General features: G+C 49.9%; 2 protein-coding genes across 9 annotated transcripts in view; one reads left to right on the forward strand and one right to left on the reverse strand.

Annotated features, from left to right (window-relative positions):
• The window catches only part of XPO5 (exportin 5), a 30,543-nt gene extending 15,753 nt beyond the window's left edge, over window positions 1–14,790 (forward strand). For 6 of the 7 annotated variants that reach the window (XM_054194115.1, XM_054194118.1, XM_054194116.1 and 3 more), the window contains 13 exons: window positions 870–1,051; window positions 5,999–6,099; window positions 7,199–7,295; window positions 7,859–7,995; window positions 8,657–8,754; window positions 9,248–9,294; window positions 9,509–9,603; window positions 10,459–10,521; window positions 11,020–11,102; window positions 11,851–11,958; window positions 12,098–12,235; window positions 12,398–12,562; window positions 13,113–14,790. In XM_054194115.1, coding sequence (XP_054050090.1) covers window positions 870–1,051; window positions 5,999–6,099; window positions 7,199–7,295; window positions 7,859–7,995; window positions 8,657–8,754; window positions 9,248–9,294; window positions 9,509–9,603; window positions 10,459–10,521; window positions 11,020–11,102; window positions 11,851–11,958; window positions 12,098–12,235; window positions 12,398–12,562; window positions 13,113–13,253 — 1,455 coding nt within the window. In that variant the 3' untranslated portion in view covers window positions 13,254–14,790. Of the gene's footprint in view, window positions 1–869; window positions 1,052–5,998; window positions 6,100–7,198; window positions 7,296–7,858; window positions 7,996–8,656; window positions 8,755–9,247; window positions 9,295–9,508; window positions 9,604–10,458; window positions 10,522–11,019; window positions 11,103–11,850; window positions 11,959–12,083; window positions 12,236–12,397; window positions 12,563–13,112 lie in introns of those variants that run through there. The other variant, XR_008465244.1, reaches the window with a different exon arrangement.
• A 1,447-nt stretch (window positions 14,791–16,237) lies between these two features.
• On the reverse strand, window positions 16,238–19,751 carry POLR1C (RNA polymerase I and III subunit C). 2 transcript variants are annotated; one of them, XM_054194122.1, is made up of 9 exons: window positions 19,475–19,750; window positions 19,295–19,366; window positions 19,081–19,188; window positions 18,445–18,577; window positions 18,206–18,325; window positions 17,849–18,001; window positions 17,528–17,677; window positions 16,871–16,987; window positions 16,238–16,551 (listed from the first exon to the last, which is right to left on the reverse strand). In XM_054194122.1, exons 1-9 carry the CDS (start codon window positions 19,541–19,543, stop codon window positions 16,433–16,435), a joined length of 1,041 nt encoding a protein of 346 aa, XP_054050097.1. In that variant the 5' UTR covers window positions 19,544–19,750; the 3' UTR covers window positions 16,238–16,432. The 2 variants fall into 2 exon arrangements, with proteins under 2 accessions (XP_054050097.1, XP_054050098.1); XM_054194123.1 differs by lacking the exon at window positions 19,081–19,188 and having other exon boundaries at window positions 19,475–19,751.
• Window positions 19,752–19,792: the final 41 nt, after the last annotated feature.

Raw genomic sequence — 19,792 nt, forward strand, 5'->3', positions numbered from 1 at the left:
ACTCGCTTCCTTGCCTCCCCCATTTCTGTTGTGGTTACACACAAGATCTCACCTGATTGTCTGCTTTCTTTAGTGTGCGAATCAGTAGGTTTTTCAGATTGCAGAATAACAGGCTAGCTTTTGCCTTTTGAGCTACAGTAGTGAGCATGTAAGCCTTGCAAAAACCAGATTATTCAGCAGAGCAAAGCGCACTATTCCCTGCTGTTTGTGCAGCAGAATTTGGTTTTGGAGAAACAGTTGGTTTAAATGATTTTTGGAAATACGGTGCGGTGACTTGTGCTTTTCAAGACAGGTAGTATGGCAAGTGTCATGCTAAGGCTGCAGCATGGAATACAATTAAAGTTCATCCGAGGCGATTCGTGTTGTTGAAGTTGTTATTGACGTGTCTTCACTTCTTGGGACAGACTGCAAATGGAGTTGCTATCTTTAGGTCTGTAGAAGACACTGAAATGCAGTCCATGCAGCTGTGCTTGTGATTTGGTGCTAATACAGTTTGACCACTGTGTAATCACAGATCTCCAAATCCATCCCAGCACACGAAAGAGATGAGAGACTGATAGTGTAGACCCCATTAGGGGGCAACTTGCATGGCTTCTTGCACACTCATGAGCCTGTATGCTTTGGTGCTTTGTCTAACAGTGAATTCATAGGCTGTCCTGCCATGGCCAACGGTCACTGCAGGTGATGGAATGTAGCATGATTGTTTGCTGCATTTTCTTGTTAGCAAACCCACCAGTTCATTCCTGTCACCAGGCTGGGATCTCTGTAGAGTGATCATTTTGAGATGGGAGGACGATGTGTTTCTCTGAAAACCCATTTATTCAGGTTGTGCTCTGGTTAAGAAACTCTCTCCGCATCTCTTGCTGCAGATAAGCTTTTGCGTGTACACCATTCTGGGAGTTGTGAAACGAGCTCGTTGGCCTGCTGCTACTGAAGAGGCGAAAGCTGGAGGATTCTTGGTGGGATACATGCCCAGTGGAAGTCCAATCTACCGTAATCCCTGCACTGAGCAGGTCCTGAAGCTTCTTGACAACTTACTTGCTCTTATAAGGTGGGTCAAGTTGACTTGAAATCATTTATGTTGACTTAAGACTCTCTGAAAGCCAAACTGTAATAAATACATGGTATGCTCAGAGCATGTTCTCCCAGTGAAGCCAGCAGGAACACAGGCTGGTGCAGGTGCCCAAGTACTGTTCCTGACTGTTCACAGTGGGGAACGGCACTGGGGAAACTGGAGCCTTCTGAATGTTCATTGGCCTGGCCTACAAGAGTCCATCAAAGCCAATGGGAGCTTGGGCTGGGGTTGCCTCCCCCACCTCCACTGCTATAAATCTGCCACCCAGTTAATCGTTTCTCAACTAACATCTCTGCTCTGCCCTCAGCCCCTACAAGGCCACCTCTCCAGTCACCACCAGGGCAGTCCCAGCTCTCATCGCATCCTGTTTGTGTTGTTCTCTCTTCAGTGTTAAATTAAGCTGGTTTTGCCGAACACGAACACCAGCCTCCTGAAGCACTGTCTGCTATTGAAATCAGTGGATGCATACTCTCAGGCTGTTGCTACCTTGCAGTGCCTCTCTGCACGTCACTGGTGTTGTGTACACCTGGGGCAGCCAGAGGAGGGAGCAAGAGAAGGCAGAAAAGGGGAATCCTGAATAACACAGTTACCAGAATTATAAAGGAGGAATCTGACTCAGGGTAACTGCTGACGCTGGGATTTTGCCAAGCTTACGGGGCAGTTTTGTGAGATAATGCTACGTGTTGCATACTTGAAAACTTGAGGCTCTGTCCTTGTCAGGACCCTGTTGGGAAAGAGCATTTTCAGATCCATTTAGATTTTTCAGCTCCCCGGTCTGTGAGGAAAGGGGACCTGTTACTCAAATTCTGTGTAGTCAGGTATATTTGGTAGTCACTTAGCTCAGGACTGTGCTGCTTCCAATGCAAAGCAACATGCTGGGCTGGTGAGACAAGCACGTGCTGTCTTGGCCTACCCTAGCAGTGTTCCTCATTACAAAACTCTGTGTTAGAGGCACTTTGTACAGTGGGCATGGTTGAACCATCTTGTTATGGCTGTGGAGCTGGGCTTGAAGTGTTATCGCCTTTTATCCTGAAAGGATGAAGATCCTATCGATGAGCTTTTGGTAGAGGTTGGGTAGAGTAGAATTGCTTCATGCCATTTCTTCCAGAGCCTGGAACGTGCTTCGTGTTGTGGGAGATGAACTAAACCAGTGGCCAAGGTCTGAACAGGCTGCAACGGACAGACTTTTTGATTGTGTGATTGCTGTTCTTGCTGGAACTTACACATTATTAAAAACACTTGGGATCTCTTTTACAACAAGCTTAGCAGGCCATTGTCAAACTCTGTTTTCTGTCAAACTGCACTACCTGTAAAGAAGCAGAAATTCTGTGCCTGCTTGTTTACCACCTCCAGGAAAATGCATGAGCTATATTCTGTTGCCAGTACTTCTCCGTCAACATAAATGAAGAGGCTCCCTTGCTGATTTTTGAGATAATGCATCTGTGTTGTTTGAGCATCTCCACTGCAGACCGAAACATTTTCTGAGCACATGGTAGTAACATACATGGAGCGGCCTGTACTTCACTTAGAGGTATCGAGGCTTTTCTTAAGGCTGGATGCTCAACAAGAACAAAAGGCTAATGTTTTGAGAGCAGTAGGTCCTCCACTTCTTACCTTTCCTGGCTGCTGCTGAATGTAGATGCCTCTCTGTGTGACAACTGTAAACTCATAGCTGCTCAGTGCAAATGTTGATGATGATTATGTCTTTCTGGAGAAGTTGGAGCTTGTGGTATGGAGCTTCCGGTGTGTTTTTTGCTGGCTTTGAGTGCCTTTTCCACGTACTGCTTTCTCAGGCCCTCTTTTATGTGGATTACACAAGAGAATATGGAATTTGTAGCAGCCTGTCAGCAGGCACAAAGTACAGGGATATGAGGAAGGCTGTTGGTGGGAAAGCTGTCCGTGTTGAGGATGCCTTCAGGAACATAGTTGCATTACTGCTTGGGGATGGATGCTCCTCTTAACTCTGTGCCATGAGACAGCTTTCTGTGGGGATAAGCAAGGTCCAGTGTTGCTCATGTGCCTATGCAGAAGGCAGATGTGGAAGTCCTCGCAGATTGTGTTGGTTACTGTGTGAGCAGATCTGCAAGTAGCAGCAGTGGCACAGATCCTACTGAGCAGCTGAACTGAACAGCAAGTCGGGCACCAGTGTGCAAAAAAAAAAAAAGGGCGTTTTGCAGGCTGAGCAGTTGGGTCTGCTGCTCTCTGGATGTTGTGTGGCATTCTTCTGCTGTGTTCTCAGACAGAAACACTGAAAGTTGCTAAGCCCTTTATTTACTTGCTTTATTTTAATTTTTTCACCATTACTTTTTGCCAAGGTAAGTAGCTTGAAGGTAGGTCATGGGTGAGACCAAAGAGCCGAGAGGAAAGAGAGGGAGTCCAGGTAACAATGAAAAATAAGGTAGTTTTGAGTGGCATCTTTTTGGGCCTACCCAGATTTGTCTCTGTCTTGGTAGCTGTATTTGCTGAACTATTTTGAGGTTGCTTTGTTAATCACTGCTTGCAGCTTTTTGACTGATGATTCTCCTGTCCTCTGTGGTACCTCATTTCATCTGTGTGCTTTCTAGCTTCTGGCTTAAATTGTTCTCTCCTGAATTTAAACCCAAGTCATGATCTCTAGCCACCTTTAGATAAAGGCGCATTTCTGGAGTCAGTAGCTGCGCGAACTGATTGGCACAGCACCTTTATTGTGCTGCGATTTGCTCATGTTTTGTTAGAGTTGGGCTGGTCATGCTCAGCAGATGGTTTGCATGGACAAAGGCTTTTTTGGAACTCCTCTTGATGAGATGCTGATGTTACCAATGCATTAACGCTGGTGAAAGAATTGGATAGACGGATGCTATAGGCATTTCATTGTAGACAGCTCCAGCTTTAGATAAAAGTTTCTTCGAGCATGGACTGCCCTAAAGGACTCATCTTCTGGCCTCCAAGCCTGTCTCTCTAGGTATCAGACGCTCTTTCCAGCAGAGCTGTGACCATGGCTAAAAATACACTCCCCTAAGTCCTGCCATATCCTTTGCTTGTCTTTTCTAAAACTTAAATGTCTCTTGAATTTTGTTTTTCCATGTTTTCCTGTTTGGGGATGCCCAGGAGTGCTGCTCACTGCTGAGAGTCTCAGCTGGAACATGCTTAGGGGCTACATCTTCATCGTGTTCAAGGGCTGTTGGATGCTTTTTTAACTCCTGTGGGGAATAGCTGATTTTTCTCTCCATTACCACTGGGACCTTCCTAAAGTATTAATTAAGAGAAATCGGCCTGTGAGTGAACCTCTGCCCTCCCTCCTGTCAAACTTGAGAAAATGCTACAAGGAGTCGGAAACAACTAAGGACCATGACCACAGCTTCAGGATATGACTGACTGGCCCATCCTGCTGGAGTTAGAGCAGTGGGTTTTCAAGGTTCACCCCTGCAATTCCACAGTCCTTGGGTTCGCCCCACTCCCCTTCTGCCCAGCATGAGGCAAAGCCAACACTGGCATGGAACAGGGAAGAGATGTACAAGAGGAGGTTATTTGAATAGCTAGGTTTCAGGATAGCCTCAAGCAGAAATGCAGTTTTTTGAGTCAGTGGAACAGCATTATCCAAACTTCTGTGGAGGCTGGGCTGCTCCCTGGCCCCTCTTGGGAAAATAATACCAGCTTGTGCCCCTTTTGAGGCGTGTTGCATGGTGTTAGATTCAGCCCAGAATGAGAGTATGGGTCATTAAGAAGTCATTTGTGTAGCTCTTTCTTATGAAACTTACATACTTGCCTTCCTCACGTGCAGTGAGCAGGGAAGTATTTAACACTTGCAGAGAGAAATGGGATAGTTGCCGTTACGGAGCTAACTCAGGCTCTCTGCAAACTCAGGCAGACATCACTGCATCAAGGTTGCCAGGATTGTGAACATAGACCTTCAAAAAAAAAAAAAAAAAAAAAACCTAAAAAAATCATTACAACATGAGTGAAAGCTGAGACTCTGGAGAACATACTGAGGTCTGTCCACGCTCCCTTCCCCCAGCCATTCCCATGTACCCCCCTGCTTTGGGAAACGCTGCTCTAGGGGGAGATACTGAGTTGCCCTTGATCACCTCTAGCAGCAGGTACAATGGCATTGCAGTTTTGGAGGAGGCTGCAGGATTTGTGCTGTGTGCAGCTGGCGACACCCAGAGTGGAGGTCTGAGGTCTCAAAGGAGAGAGGTAGGTGAGAGAGACACCCCCTGCCGAGTCCAGCGCTGAGTGTCAGTACCCTGGCTAAGAGGGGACCCATTTTGGCCTGGATGGCGAGAACCAGCCACCCGTGGCTGAATTGGTGTCCCTCACGGAAAGCTGACCGTGGCCGCCTCCTGATGATGAGGAATTGTTCCCGGCTGGATGTGTTGTCCAGAGGGGCACATATGTCTGCCACGAGTAACATCTGATGGACTGATGTTCTCACTAGAGTCCCTCCAATGCCACCTGCCATTCTGGGGACTGTGACCCATCCCTGGGGGGCAGTGTGTGTATTTTGGAGCTGAAACAGCCCCTCCCTCTGCAGGGGCCTTAGGTGCAGAAGATCTTTTGAGATTACAGAATCCGTGTCTTGTCGTTTTTTAAAATGCATTCTCTGATCCCTTTGGCCAAGCTAATAAGCTGTTGCCAGCATCGACTGGAGAATTGCTGGGAGTTTTCACTGCCAGTGCTTGCAAGGGGTGGGGTGAACGGAAATAAGTGGAAGGGGCAGCCAGGAGATTCAGGACATGAGGTGGAGTCACTCCATGTCTCTGTCGGTTCAGCTTCCCCAATATTTTTGCAGGTGGGGAAGGGGGATCCCATGCACACGTGCTTGGTCTCACCTTCCTCATCATCTGCCTCAGAGGAGCTGTTGACAAGCTGAAGGAGAGGATCCCACTGTCAAGGGCAAAAGGGGTTGACTCACATGAGTATAAACCAAGTGCTCTTCTGTTTCAGGACTCACAACAATCTCTACATGCCAGAGATGGTGGCTAGGATGGGGGAAACATTTGCAAAGGCCTTAGACATGCTGGAGGTGGAGAAGAATGCCATCCTAGGTAAGGGGCTTCTCTTCAGGAGGAAAGCATGGGTAGATTCTCAGAGGTATTTGAGGTAGTGGCCCATCAATAGCAGTGGAAGCAAAGAGGGGCTGGAGTGCCAGCTTCTTCATAGGATTTGCAGCTCGGCTATGATTTGAACCCACTAAAATGAAGAAGTTAAATTGGTTATTGGTCTCAGACAAATTGGTTTCTTCTGCATGAAATTAAGGGTACCCTACAAAACCGCTTATCCCAGCTGGGTGTTGGTCTCTGCAACATGGCATTTCTGGCTGGAGAGACTGGGGGTGCTGTAATTGTCTGCCTTTGAGCAGAATTAGGGCTCATCAGGATCCCCTAGTGCTGGTGCAGAGATGTGTCCTGGAGGGCAAGAGCCAAGTCTTGCGGTATGACCCTGTCATTTGTTTCCAGAGGGTGTATTAGAAAGAGGTTTTTGGAACCATCTTAAAACAGGTTTGAGCTTGTGAACACAGAAGCCTTTCCAGCCAAGCAGAAGTGGGTGGCCTTGTGGATGAAGTGTAGACCATGACTCTGGAAATTGGGGTTTAATTTCAGGCAGTGCAATACTTCAGGGAAGTTACTTTGTCTCATCTCTGTTTCCTCTCTGTAAAATGAGGAGATGCTTCCTTTACCTGTATTCCGTGACCTATAAACTCTGTCTGTGAACCACTGCACATAAAGCAGCAGGGCCTTGATCTCTGCTCTAAACTTTTTTGATACTGTAGTTCAGCAGTAGCTTGTGTCCCAACAGAGATTAATACAAACCTGAAGGAATAGGCTATTAGAGGAGCTGCACGCCTGTCAGCTTTGCTTCTGACAGGGTTCTGATAGCTCCAGTAAGTTTTGCTTTGGAGAAATGAGGGGGCTATAACAACCTTAGTGGGAACACCTCTGCTGTGGGTGCAACCCACCTGAGCCTGGCTGGCCTCTGAGGGGAGGTTCTGCCCCAGGGTTGCTGCACCTCTTCCCGTTTGGCTGCATGTTGATCTTGCCAAATATTCCCCTCACTGCTGTCAGGCTGGCTGGGGCCTGCCCAGCTTGTTCTGAAGGTGTACCGTGCTCTCTCATTAATATAGCTGAATCTTATTCTTTCCCACAGGTCTCCCTCAGCCTCTGCTGGAGCTGTATGACTCTCCTGTTTACAAAACAGTCTTAGAAAGGATGCAGGGCTTCTTCTGTACCCTCTACGACAACTGGTAAGAGCACCAGATATCCCACACACAAACCAACGTTGCACAGCTGGAGCAGTGGGCTGTTGCTGGGTGCAGACTTCTTCTGAAGTTAGAACTTTAGAAGTTAGACTTTTCATGTGAGCTGTATCCTGTAATGTCCAAGTACGAGTTGCAGTGGTGAACTACACTCGGTCATTGTAACCTACTGCATACACATGGAGCACAGTTGCTGGAAAAAGTACCTCAAAATGTAGATCTGCTTTTAGCCCTTCTGCGGTTAGTAGTTGAATTGGAGCTATCTGTCAGAATCTGCTATCCTGACCTAGTTTGTCTCTCTGCCACTTTTGTGCGTTAGGATGCCTCAGCGCTCAAAAATGCATTTTAGTGTTTAAGTGCTCAATTAATTGTCCCTCTGCAGCTATCCCAGAAAAAAAAAAAGAGATACCGTGCTAAAATTCTTCTATAGTATTTGTTTAAGAACATGGCAACTATCTAATCTCAAGATGATACTGCTTGCAGCCTTTGCAGACCAGAGGCATGGTACCTGTTATGTAGCAGAGTTGCAACTAACTTGTTTTTTGTTGAAGCTTCCACATCCTGGGAAATGCAGGCCCCTCCATGCAACAGGATTTCTACACTGTTGAGGGTCTTGCTACCCAGCTCCTCAGCTCAGCTTTCATCAACCTCAACAACATTCCTGATTACAGACTGCGTCCCATGCTCCGTATCCTTCCATCACTGGCTCGGACCAGCTAGGGAGGCTTTGAGCATGTAAATTGAAAACCTGGTGGCTTCCTAGCATCTTTTTCAGTATGGCCAAGACAAAGAAGGGTGATTGAGAAGGTAAACAGGGATACACCTGGCATGGATGAGGTGTGAGCTTAGGAGGGCATGAGCAGAAACAGCAGTGTCATGGGGTCAGACAAAATAAATGCAAAGGATTTGTGTGGTCCTGGAGGCACCATGAGAGGTGGGTGGTGCCTTCTAGGGGGGGCAAGGGGGTTTGAATAGTGTCGGATCTTTGATCTTGATCTTTGATCAAAGTGAGACACTTTGATCTAGTGTCTCACTAGACTGTGTGCTTGTGTGGGAGATGATTTGGGACTCCAGCCCACTTTCCAGGGCTGGACGTTCAGTCCCACAGCTAGGAAATGGGCGCTGAGCACTCTCAGCTTTCTTAGCGGAAATGTCAGGGGAAGAAGATGAATACCTTATGCTCTTGCTGTGTAGAGATGGCGCATGTTAATTCAGTGCTGTGAGGAGATGGGCTTCAAAGTGTCTGTTGCTTGGCCTCCCAGTGGAATGGGCTGGTTTGGGCGCTGTGCTGCAGTCTCCCTAGCAGCTGGCCAGGTGCACTGGGCCTCTTCCTTAACTGGTCTGTGCAGGTGTGTTTGTGAAGCCCTTGGTACTCTCCTGCCCTTCAGAATACTACGAAACCCTTGTCTGCCCCATGCTGGGACCACTCTTTACCTATCTGCACGTGGTAAGTAAACAGCTTGTTTGATGCCTGTTCTTGGCAGCCCAGATTCCTTGTAGCAGCTGGCAGCGACGTGTGAGAATGTCTGTCTCTCCAAAGCCAGACAAGGGCAGAGCCTCAATGCTTAATGATTTTGATGTTGTTTAGGGGGGCTTTTGAGGTGCATTGAACTCTGGCTGTTGCACACCACCCCTTGCTGTGAATTCAAACCTGTGGATGTCAGCTCCTCAACCTTCAGCCCTCAGAATTTTTGTGGGGTTTTTTTGGCCTGTGTTCCCTCATTTTTCTGACAGCTCACTCAGATTCCTACAGCCAGCACAGCTGCAGAATCTTCAACACAGTTGGTAGCAGTTCTTGTCTCATTCAAAATGGGGCTTGGCGTGAGAACTGTGTTTAAAGCTCTTGTGCTTCTGTCAGCACCTATCACTTGGGCCTCTTTTCGTTGTGTCCAGCATAGCTCCTTAGGAAGGTATTGAGTCTTCCCTTTTGTCTTGAACAGAGGTTGTCTCAGAAATGGCAGGTGATCAACCAGCGAAGCATGCTCTGGTAAGCTTTCACCCCTTGATATGAGTACTGAAAGGGGGAAATGGGGAGTGGGATGGAGCTTTGGTCTTTTACATGGCCTTTTGCCCAGGGAATAGCCCTGCCAGCAGAAGGCTGGAAAACAGTTTACCCTGATGGTGACTCATTCCCCGTGCTTGGGCAGGGGGGAATACTTTAAGATATTGTCTCCCTTCACACTAAAACCTCTTCTCCTCAGTGAGGATGATGCTGCAGATGACAACCCCGAGTCTCAGGAGATGCTTGAGGAACAGCTGGTCAGGCTGCTGACCCGAGAAGTTATGGATCTCATCAGTAAGTGAAATCAAGCTAGGTCCCCTGGGATATTGGGAAATTTGCCTAGAGAGGACAACAGGAGTTTCCAGTGTGCAGTAAAAATTAACTGTAATGGCCAGTAGTATTTCAGGTAATCCGTAGAAGCTAGGTGTGAGACAGTTAACCCTGCCAAAATTCTTCACTAAAACATAGTAAGAGATCAATTAAAAACCTTCAGAACAGAGTTTTCTTTCTTTCATTTAGGGCTCCGTGTTTTTGGCACTGTCTCTGTAGGAGTCCAGTCCTCCTTTGGAATCTGGATTCTCTCTGTGCCCTGGAGCCGAATTCAGGATGTTGCTTTGTGGACAACCTGAATGTAGAGCAGTGTCGTTGCTGGCAATTGCCATGTCTCTAGCCAGGCAGAAGGGAAGAATCCCTCCCCCAGAGCAATCTCTTTTGTGTTCCCTTTCTCCAGCATCATGTTTTTGCCAGCGTGGCTTTGAGCAGAGAGGTTGGGAAAATTGACTCTGCATTGAGATTACAGATCCTCAACCTTGTATCTCCTTTCTTGATCTGCCTTGTGTCCTTAAGATGCTGCTTTTCTCAGGTTCTAGGCTTCAAGTGGGTTTGCCCGTTACTGGTTCTCAGTAGTTTGAAGCAGCCAGTGTGCAGCAGGTTCCACTGTGGGAGGATGCTGCAGGTGGGGTGTTTCAGCCTTCCAGATAGTGCAGTATTTGGCTTTTACATTGGGCTTTCGGATTCTTCAGATACCATGTAAAAGCTGGGGAAGATTGAAGCAGATGTGAGCCCATCAGAATCTGTAGGATAATCTCTGTGTGTTCTGAAGTAGCATCTTCCCTTTTCTGCTCCTCTGACCTGCAACTGTTTTTGCAGCTGTTTGCTGTGTTTCTAAGAAAGGTGTTGAGCATAACACTACTGCTGCTGTAGACGGAGACGGTGAGTAAATGCCCACCTTTGCCTTTCCTTGCCTTGGTGTGTGCATGCACTTTTCCCATTTTTTTTAAAAGGGAGAGGCTGGGCTGTTGCTGGAAGTTCCGTGTGAGGGGTATAGGTGTGCTACAAAGCTTTCAGCTCTGTCTTGGCCAGTGTGTCTGAGGCCACAGAGAAACCCAGTCTGGCCTAGGAGCAGATGTGCTGTAGGGTTCACAGGTAGCATGTTGGAGCAGCTGATTCTTGAGGTACCATGAAGAGGGATGAGGAGAAGAGGGGGATGTCCACGGTCTTCCCGAGAGCTGGAGGTAGCTAGTTGGGTGCCCTTCCTCCCCAACAAAGGGTGGGTGCTTTCTGCTTGGAGAGAGATGTTCTGGCAAGTTGTGCCAGCATAATGATTCTGTGTGCTGTCCCCTGGCTCCCAGCTTAGCTCTCGCTTGTGCCTCCCTGTGTCTCCCTCAGTCCTCAGGAGGACATGTTCACAGTGCTGTGTTTGCTCTGCAGATGATGAGGCGATGGCCACAGAGGTGACTCCTCCTGCCAGCGCAGAGCTCACCGAGCTCGGCAAGTGTCTGATGAAGCAGGAGGTAAGAGCGCATGCTCTGGCTTCTACCATCTGTAGACTTCTACCGTCTGTACTCCTTGTCACACTTGTCTGGGGTGCAGCCAGATGCTGCTACTGAGATGTCAACTGCTGGAGCATTCCTCAGGGTGACAATCTTCTGTCGGGAACATATGTGTTTTTTAAGGGTCTTGTTAATGGCTGCAGAAGACACAAAGCAAATGGGGGTTGGGATCCAGCATAAAATGTAGCTACAGAGTTTCAGCCCTTCTTTGGGCAAGGCCGAGGGCATTCAGCCCCCAGGGTGCTCCCTGGCTCCACCTCCATCCTGGGCACCAGTCTTCATGAGGAAGAACTTCACCCAGTAGCACCTTTTTTCCTTTAAAATCCGCCAGAGCTGGCACAAGAGGCAAAGTGTTAACACAACCTGCTGTGCAGAGTACCTTCATCGTGTACCTCTGTATTCCTCCTCTCCTGTGGACCCCTCAGGAGCTCTTGCATAAGCTTTTGCACTGACTTGAGAGTAGCAGCTGATGGGAGTCCATGGGTGATGAAGGGAGCAGGTTTGCCTGACGTTGGTTCCTCATGGCTATGATGGTGCACACTGGGTGCCTTTGAGCACCTTCAGCTGGAGCAGCAGCACGCAGGATTCTTAGAAGATGGCCCCAAGGAGCTCCTGCAGTCCCTGTATTGCTTCTTGGCTTCCTTCAGGTGTGAATCCTGGAGTTGGGAAATAGTTCCTCTGACTGTTTTCTCTCTCTGCCCCTTTTCAGGATGTTTGCACCGCGCTGCTGATCACTGCCTACACGTCCCTTTCCTGGAAGGACACCTTGTCTTGCCAAAGAACCACAACACAGCTTTGCTGGCCGCTGCTCAAACAGGTACCTCTGGGAGGCAGAAGGGATTAGCTCTGGCAGGGTTGGGAGAGGAAGCTCTGAATGTAGTGAGAAGCATGGCTGCTGCAGAAAGGCAGTCATGTATCAGTATCCTGCTTCTGTGCTGACAGTGCCTTTTACCCAGGTGCTTCCAGGAAACCTCCTGCCCGATGCCGTGTCCTGGTTTTTCACAAGTGTGCTGAAGGGCTTACAGATACATGGGCAGCACGATGGCTGCATGGCAGCTCTTGTCCACCTCGCTTTCCAGATCTACGAGGCCTTGGTGAGAAATTCTGCTCTTTGTCCAGATGCCAGCTTGGCTGGGGAGTGGTGGAAAACTAATCCCCGTGTCTGCTTGGTTAGGGGCAGAGCAGCTAATGGCCCCCAAAGGAGGGCAAGGCTGCTCCTCTAGCAGAGCTGTGTTAACCATACTTTGTCCCTGCAGCGCCCTCGCTACGCTGAGCTGAAGGCAGTGATGGAGCAGGTCCCAGATATCCAGAGGGACTCTTTGGAGCAGTTTGATTCAAAGCTTCTCAACCCAACACTGCAGAAGGTGGCAGACAAGCGCCGGAAGGATCATTTCAAGCGCCTCATCACAGGTTGCATTGGGGTAGGTGATATCCTGGAGGAAAATGAACCTGTTTTGTTTCACACCGATACCCTGCAGAAGTGATGGGGCAGCCAGCCTGTGTGCCTGCCTCTCCCCAGCACACCCCCATTCCCAGCTGGGAAGCTGTTGCGGCATATTCTCAGTGTTTGTTCTGTCTCGCTTCAACCTGGGGGGTACAGCGGGGATGACAGCACAGGCTGAGCAGCCCCTCCAGCGATGACTTTTCACGGAGAGGCAGGGGGTACCTTGCATGAAGGCGTTCAGGGAAGTGGAGTGTTAAAATGTTTGAGCGAAGCTGCTAGGTGCTGGGCTTTTGAGAGAATGGTGGCACTGGAGCCTGGTGGCACTGAGCTTGAAGCTGGGGAGCTGGCGCAGTGGCGGTTACCTCAGTGCCCTGGAACTTGGATCAGGCCAAAGATTCCCCAAAAGGCAAGCACAGGCTGCGGGCCTAGGTATTGCTCAGAATCTGGGGTCTGCCTCTGAGCTGAGTGGGGCTGTGAAAGCGGTAATGACTGATGATGACTGATGCCTGCCTGTCTGTCCTCTGCAGAAGCCCCTTGGGGAGCAGTTCCGCAAGGAAGTTCATATCCGGAACCTCCCATCTCTCTTCAAAATGGTGAAGCCATCATTGGAGACAGACGTGCTAGAAAATGAGGATGGAGAAGGCCTCAATGCACTCTTTGAGCCCTGAGCCTGGGATGCTGCAACCATCTCCTCCCTTACCTTCTATTTTGTCTCTCCTCATAGTAAGCACATTAGATTCTCCTTGTCATCGCCTCCACAAGCGTTCGTCTGAATAAAGCCCCTTACAGGTCCTGTCCTATTATCCTCCCTACACTGGGATGGGGACCTGCGGTGGCATTTGAACCAGTCTGTTAAGCTTTTCCTGATCCCTTCCCCTCCCCTCCACTGGATGAGCATCTTTAGAGCTCTGCTTCTCCGCAAGGTGGGAGCTGAGCCCATAGTCTCTGTTAGGTAAAGCCTGGTCATCCTGTAGCCTTGGTTCACTCTTGCTCCACTTCTTCATCCCTTGGGGTTTAGGATTAATGCAAAAGGCAGAGTAGTGTGCCATGTGAAAAGGGGCTAGCCTTGTCTTCCTCTGCGTGCTAGTAGCCAGGCTTTGTAGGGAACACATCGGACACTCCTGCTGCGTCTGTTGGCACTTGTCCCTAGCAGTCTGGTATTCTGATGAATCCGTTTCCCTGCAGGATGCTGAGCATGGGGCTGAGGGCTCTGTGCCAGGAAGCCCAGCAGTGCTCTAGGATCTCCTTTGAGATCAGCCTTTTTAAGGTGCAGCTGCTGTCTAGGAGGCAGACACTGTCATACATATATATACATGCATAATGTGTATGTATATGATCATACAGCTTGTTCTACCCAGAGCCAAATGGAAGGCTTTTACTTTGTGCCAGCCTTTCTTGGACATCTCTCAGGGGGAGCAGGAAAGATTTATTTTTTTTAATTAGTATTTCTTTTTACCATGCCCTGTAGACTAGAACGTGGCCAGTGCAGGGTACGTAAAATCTGGACCAATATCTGAAGCACCTGCAAACCAAAAGGGATCTCCTCACCCTCTTGCTGTGGCGGTGACAGTAGCCTGTGTTTTTACCCAGCCTGGTACTTCTTGGGAGAATTGCCTGGTGGGGCAGGGAGCAGCCAGGTCAGAAACTGGGTTTTAGCGAGGTGGGACTCTGTCAGACCACTCCAGTCTGCAAAGCTGGTTCTTCTTACATGACAAATGATTCACTCAGTCTGTCCTAGTGTTGGCACAGGAGCTGGGAGCGTCTGTCCAGAGCTGGCTGGCAGTTTTGCCATCCAGGAGACAGAACAGGTCATAAACTGTGGCAGGCTGAGAAGGTGGTGTCTCCACTGGGACAGACTGGACAGAAAAGCTGGGGTTGGGAGGGGTGGGAGCACAGAAAGGAAGAGCAGGCCTTGGGGAATCCACTCACCCTCCTGCCCCGGCTGTTCCACCAGCAGCCTCCACTTTCCTCCTGGCCTCAAACTTTTTTAACCTCTGAGCTAACACGGCTCCTGGCTCTGGCAAAGGCTGGGTATATTTATTGTGTTGTGATATTTTTAACATTCTGTGACTTCATGCTAGACACAAGGGGGTTTTTTTAAATGGTTTTTAGAACCTTTTTTGTAGGAATGTTTAAATCCGAAGCTGTCTCTGAACTGGTTGTGTTACACCTCTGAATGTCAGTAAAGCTATTCCGTTTCATACACATGGTGTCATGGTTTCATTTTTATTCTTTTATGCTTTTCAGTAAGATCTGAGCCCTCTGCTCTACCCATGCTCCCTTCCCAAGGATTGTTTAGCACTCCTTATTCCAGCTATCAAAAAGGGAACATCTTTGCTGGTAGACAACATACATTATCAGGGAGGGGAAGAACCATTCCAGACTACATAATTAAATTGGGGGGGAAAATCAGGGGAAAAATTGCGTTGATACGCACTATGTCACTCAGAGATGGTTTATATTAATTCCACAACAGCTGCTAGGTCCCAGTTTACAGATCAAAGAGTACATGTTTCCAAAGTGAAAAAAATTTGGCATAACTGGGTATGCCCCATAAGCAATATGGGAAACATGTGAAGCAATACCCCAGAAAGGTGCACATACTACCAAAGTAGCCTCCAACTGGGACACACCAGTACTCCCAGCCCATTCTCTGAAGTTCCAATTCCTTCATGAGCTTGTCAAGAGATACTTTAACAAGCCCAGACCCACCCAATGCTGACTAACGCTAGTGCTCACCATTGCAACTAACTTGCAAGTCCTCCCAGGCTTCCCTGGCTGGAGACAGGCCTTTGACTGTCAGTTGCCCTCCACTGTCCCAATGTTCTGCCCAAAGTATGTTCAGTCACTGAAAGGGAGAACAGAGTAGTCAAGTCTCATACCTGGGAAGAGATATCTTACCTTGAGCTACTTAAGAAGGGAGTTGGTCCTTCCAGCACCATGTTTTTTAAACTCCACCTTTGCACAGAGAAGCCCCCTCCCTACTTGTATCAGAGAATCATAGAATGATTTGGGCTGAAAGGGCCTGTCAAGGACCGTCTAGTCCAAGCCCCTGCTGTGGGCAGGGACATCTTTCACTAGACCAGGTTACTCAAAGCCCCGTCCAACCTGACTTTAGACACTTCCAGGGATGGGACATCCACAACTTCCCTGGGAAACCTGGTCCAGCATCTCACCACCACCCTCATTGTAAGAAGTGTCTTATGTCCAGTCTATGTCCACCCTCTTTCAGTTTAAAACTGTTGCCCCTTGTCCTGTCGCTACGAGCCCCGGTGAAAAGTCTTTCTCCATGTCCCCTTTATATACTGAAAGGCCGCAATAACGTCTCCACAGAGTCTACCCCAGGCTGAACATCCCAACTCTCAGCCTTTCTTCACAGGAGAGGTGTCCCAGCCCTCTGACAGTACAGCCTTTTACCTACCACATTAACTACGCCAGAGCTAGTTTGAGACACTTGCAAAACAGCCCTGCACTGATACTGACTTGTTAAATGTCACTGACCTGCTGCGAAGTGCTTTACCACACTATCATATCAGTCCTCTTCACGTAATGCATACAATCTAAAATAAATGCTATTATTCATCTTTAGATCTGCTCCCACTTTCTTCTCTGTTAGTCTCACAATTGTGAACAGCACAGAAGGAGACAGCTGTAAAGAAAAGCCTTTATTTTAGTGCATCTCCTCACTGAGGCTCATTACCAACCGAAAATAAGTTCAAAGAGATGGGCCTAGGTCTCAGCAAGTCCATCTCAAACCTCTTGCCTATGGAAGAGGAATCGTCCAAGCAGGCAGATACAGGAAGCCCAAAACAGCAGCGCAGGGATATGCTTCCCAACTACAGCCTGGTCACTCCATAGGCACAGAGTCCAGCTCATTCAGGAAGCGCTGACACTTTCCCATCAGGATCTTGATGGCTTCACTCACCAGCACATCCGGAGGCAAGATACCCGTCGATTCCACTGAAACTGCACAGAAGACACGAGTCAGCACCGCCACTAGGCAGCTTCAGCATTTCTGTCCCTCGTCTTCCCTTACACCGCACTCCTGACAAGCCACATCTTCGCAGCCAGGGGAGAAGAGGTTACATTCGCCACAGGAAGCACAAACACATTCAATCTCAAATCCCAGCACCTCAATAGTTAGCCACTGGAACATGAATCTATGACTGCTGATGACGTGGGGGGGGAAGGGGGAGGCAGGGCCCCAGCTATACGTGCTGTCCAGTCTGCTTGTTTGTACAAACCACAGCAGGGCTCTATGTCCTGGGGAAACCGGGGCACTTACAGATGAAATGGTTTCGCACTCTTGCCAGGCGCACGAGGTTCTTCAGACCCTCGTGACGGAAAACTTCTCTGCTGAACGTGTCCAACCGTGCATTGGCTACTCTTGCCACCTTTTTTCCTAAAGAGGGAAAGATGAAACCAGATGGGCGCCTTGTGGTCACGGCAGGTGCTTACCCCTCAAATACGCACTCCCGTATCAGCAAAGGCAGCAAAGCTACCAACCATAAAGAATCAGTACATCCCCAACATGAAACTCCAACTTGACAGAACTGGTCTTCTTAAACAGTTCCGACCCTAACACAAAGCTTGTATGTACCCCTGGACAGGACACAAGAAATCTCCGCACTCAGATATTGGGAAGAGCAAGCTTACTACCCAGTCTTACAGACGACTGAACAGGACTGGAAGCTGCAGCCACAGGGCTCTGCAGGCAGACACCCTATGCCTTAGCATTTCAGGGAGATCCCAGTTCACCACGCAACACATCTGCGTATGACAGCCACTCATACATAAAACCAGGCTCAGAATAGCATGAATGGTTGCTGCTCAGCAAGACATCACAATGTGGTTTTGTCTCTACAAGGTTTGGCTCTAATTTCTAATCAGTCTCTGCCAAGGTTTATAAGGAACAAGGCACTTTAGAGCAGGAAAAAAGTACCCTTGATGTTCTCGATCTCAATGACTCCAGGGGAAAAGCACTTCTGCAACATCTCAGCTGCCTCATCCTCAACAGGCTGCAGGAGAGTAATGTCAGGAAGCAGTCGATAACTAGCCGTGGCCACAGGAGAGAACTTGGCATGATCTTTACCTGCACAAAGAGTTAGGGATGAGGGCAGGCCTCAGAGAACAAAAGTACAAGGATGCCGGGGCCTAAAGTTCCCAGGGGAACGCCAGTTCTCCACCCTTCCCCTTCACACGGCTGTGCCCTAGTCCAAGCACTCACACTCCTCCTCCCGCTGCCCCGGGACCCACGACTCACCTATACCCTTGACACAGTGCATAAGCACATCTATTTCCTGGCCAGGTCGCAACAGTGCAATGAGGATGTCATCGTGAACAGGTCGGAAGTCAGCATCTGGGAAGAGGTCTGTCTGATTCCCCAAGGGCACCCATGTCATATGTTTACTGTACACTGCAAAGAGACGCCACAAGCATCAGCCAGCTGCTGTCTCAAAACAGGTTGCTGACCAGTACAGGACTAGCGATGGCAAAAAATAAATTTAGCAGGATGAGGGAATCAGCTCTCTCTGCTTACAGCGCTGAGAGAACAGACCAAATCCTGTCTCCCAAGACCAAAAAAGAAAAAAACGGGACCTATTTTTAGGAGACATCTCACCTTTGTGATTGAAATATAGTTCATTAGGATCAGATGATTCCTTGGCTGCCTGAGGGTTTCGGCTGCATTTTATTTTCAGCTGGAACTGCAGAGTATCAATTTCTGTGCCTTCCTCATCTCCTGGGAAGGGGAGAGCAGCATGAGCCCCAACGGAATCACACTTTTGCTCCATATATGCAACCCCGATTTCCTACTTTGGGGGAAACATTCAACAGTTCTATTTGATCCAAGACTCTCACCTTGGTTTCTATATTCGAAGAGTCGAGGGTCAGCTCGGATTGGGATGAGGCCCAAGCGATGAGCCAGAATTTCATCCTGCACAATGGACGTGTTGTTGTACACAAAGACCTTCTCTACAGCCATCGTTGGCACCTCAGGGAGACGAGAGATCAAGTCAGCATGACGGCTGAACTACATGCCAACAGAATATGCAGCTAGAGTGTCCCTTCTCTCCCACAAATAATTGCCCTGAAGACTATTTTCAGTGCTATATCTGCCAAACCTGGATACCCAATATATCCTTACACTAAATATACACCCTTTCCTATATTTGGTTGGGTTTTTTTAAACGAACGACCACGAGAAGTGAAAGGCAGGCCGACCCCAGACACTACCAACAGCGCCCTTAAGAGCAACAAGCACTATCGCTCATGCTGCTACGGCCCTAACTCTCTTTGGGCTCCCGACACGCGTGCAGAGCCAATTTGCGCTCCCCTTCCAAACCCAGAAGCTGTCCGCAAGGGCTGGCCTAACGCAGGGCCCTCCCCGCTCCCCACCACGCGAGTCACCCCGCTGCTCGGGGAGGCACCCCCGGGCCCTCCCCGCGGCTCCTCGCACCGCCCCGGGCCCCTGCCCGCCCACCCCCCTCCTCCTACCTCGGCCAGCAGGATGCGGCGGAAGGCGTTGGCGATGGCGGCGTCGATGCCCACCATGTCGAACTCCAGCGCCCCCTCCTCCTCGCGGATCACGTCCACGCGGAACGCCTGCAGGGGCCACGCGCCGCCGGTCACGCCGGGCTCCGCACGTGGGCCCCACCCCCCCACACCATCCCCTCACAAACCGCCCCCACCGCCGGCGGCCCTCACCCACCTCCTCGAAGCGCAGCTGGTCCCAGGCGTCCTCGTAGCCGGGATAGTTGCCGGGGAAGTCGGTGGTGTGGACCTGCGGGGAGGCGGACAGGCCGGGCCGTGAGGGGGGCCGGTAGCCGAGGTCCCCCCACTATCCCGCCGCTTCACCCCAGCCCAGCCCAGCCCGTCCCGCCCCGCTCACGTTGCGGACGCCGAACTCGCCCAGCACCACGCGCTCCCGCATCTCGTCGGTACGCCGCTTGGCCGCCATGGCCGCCGCCGCCGCCGCCAGCGGGGGGCGGGGGAGGGGGAGGCGGTGCTCTCCGGCACGTGACGGGCCTCCCCCCGCCCACGCGTGGCCGTGGCTCTCCCCCACCGACGGTCGGCGGGACCGAGGTCCCTGCAGCGGCGCATCCCACGCGTCCCCGTTCCTTGCCACCCCGCTCCGGGCTGTCTTGTCGTTGCCCGACCCCGCCGCGCCCTTCCCCGCCCTCCGCCACACACAAGATGGCGGCGGCGC

This window comes from Rissa tridactyla, chromosome 3 (assembly GCF_028500815.1).
Source record: "Rissa tridactyla isolate bRisTri1 chromosome 3, bRisTri1.patW.cur.20221130, whole genome shotgun sequence".
Taxonomy (NCBI): domain Eukaryota; kingdom Metazoa; phylum Chordata; class Aves; order Charadriiformes; family Laridae; genus Rissa; species Rissa tridactyla.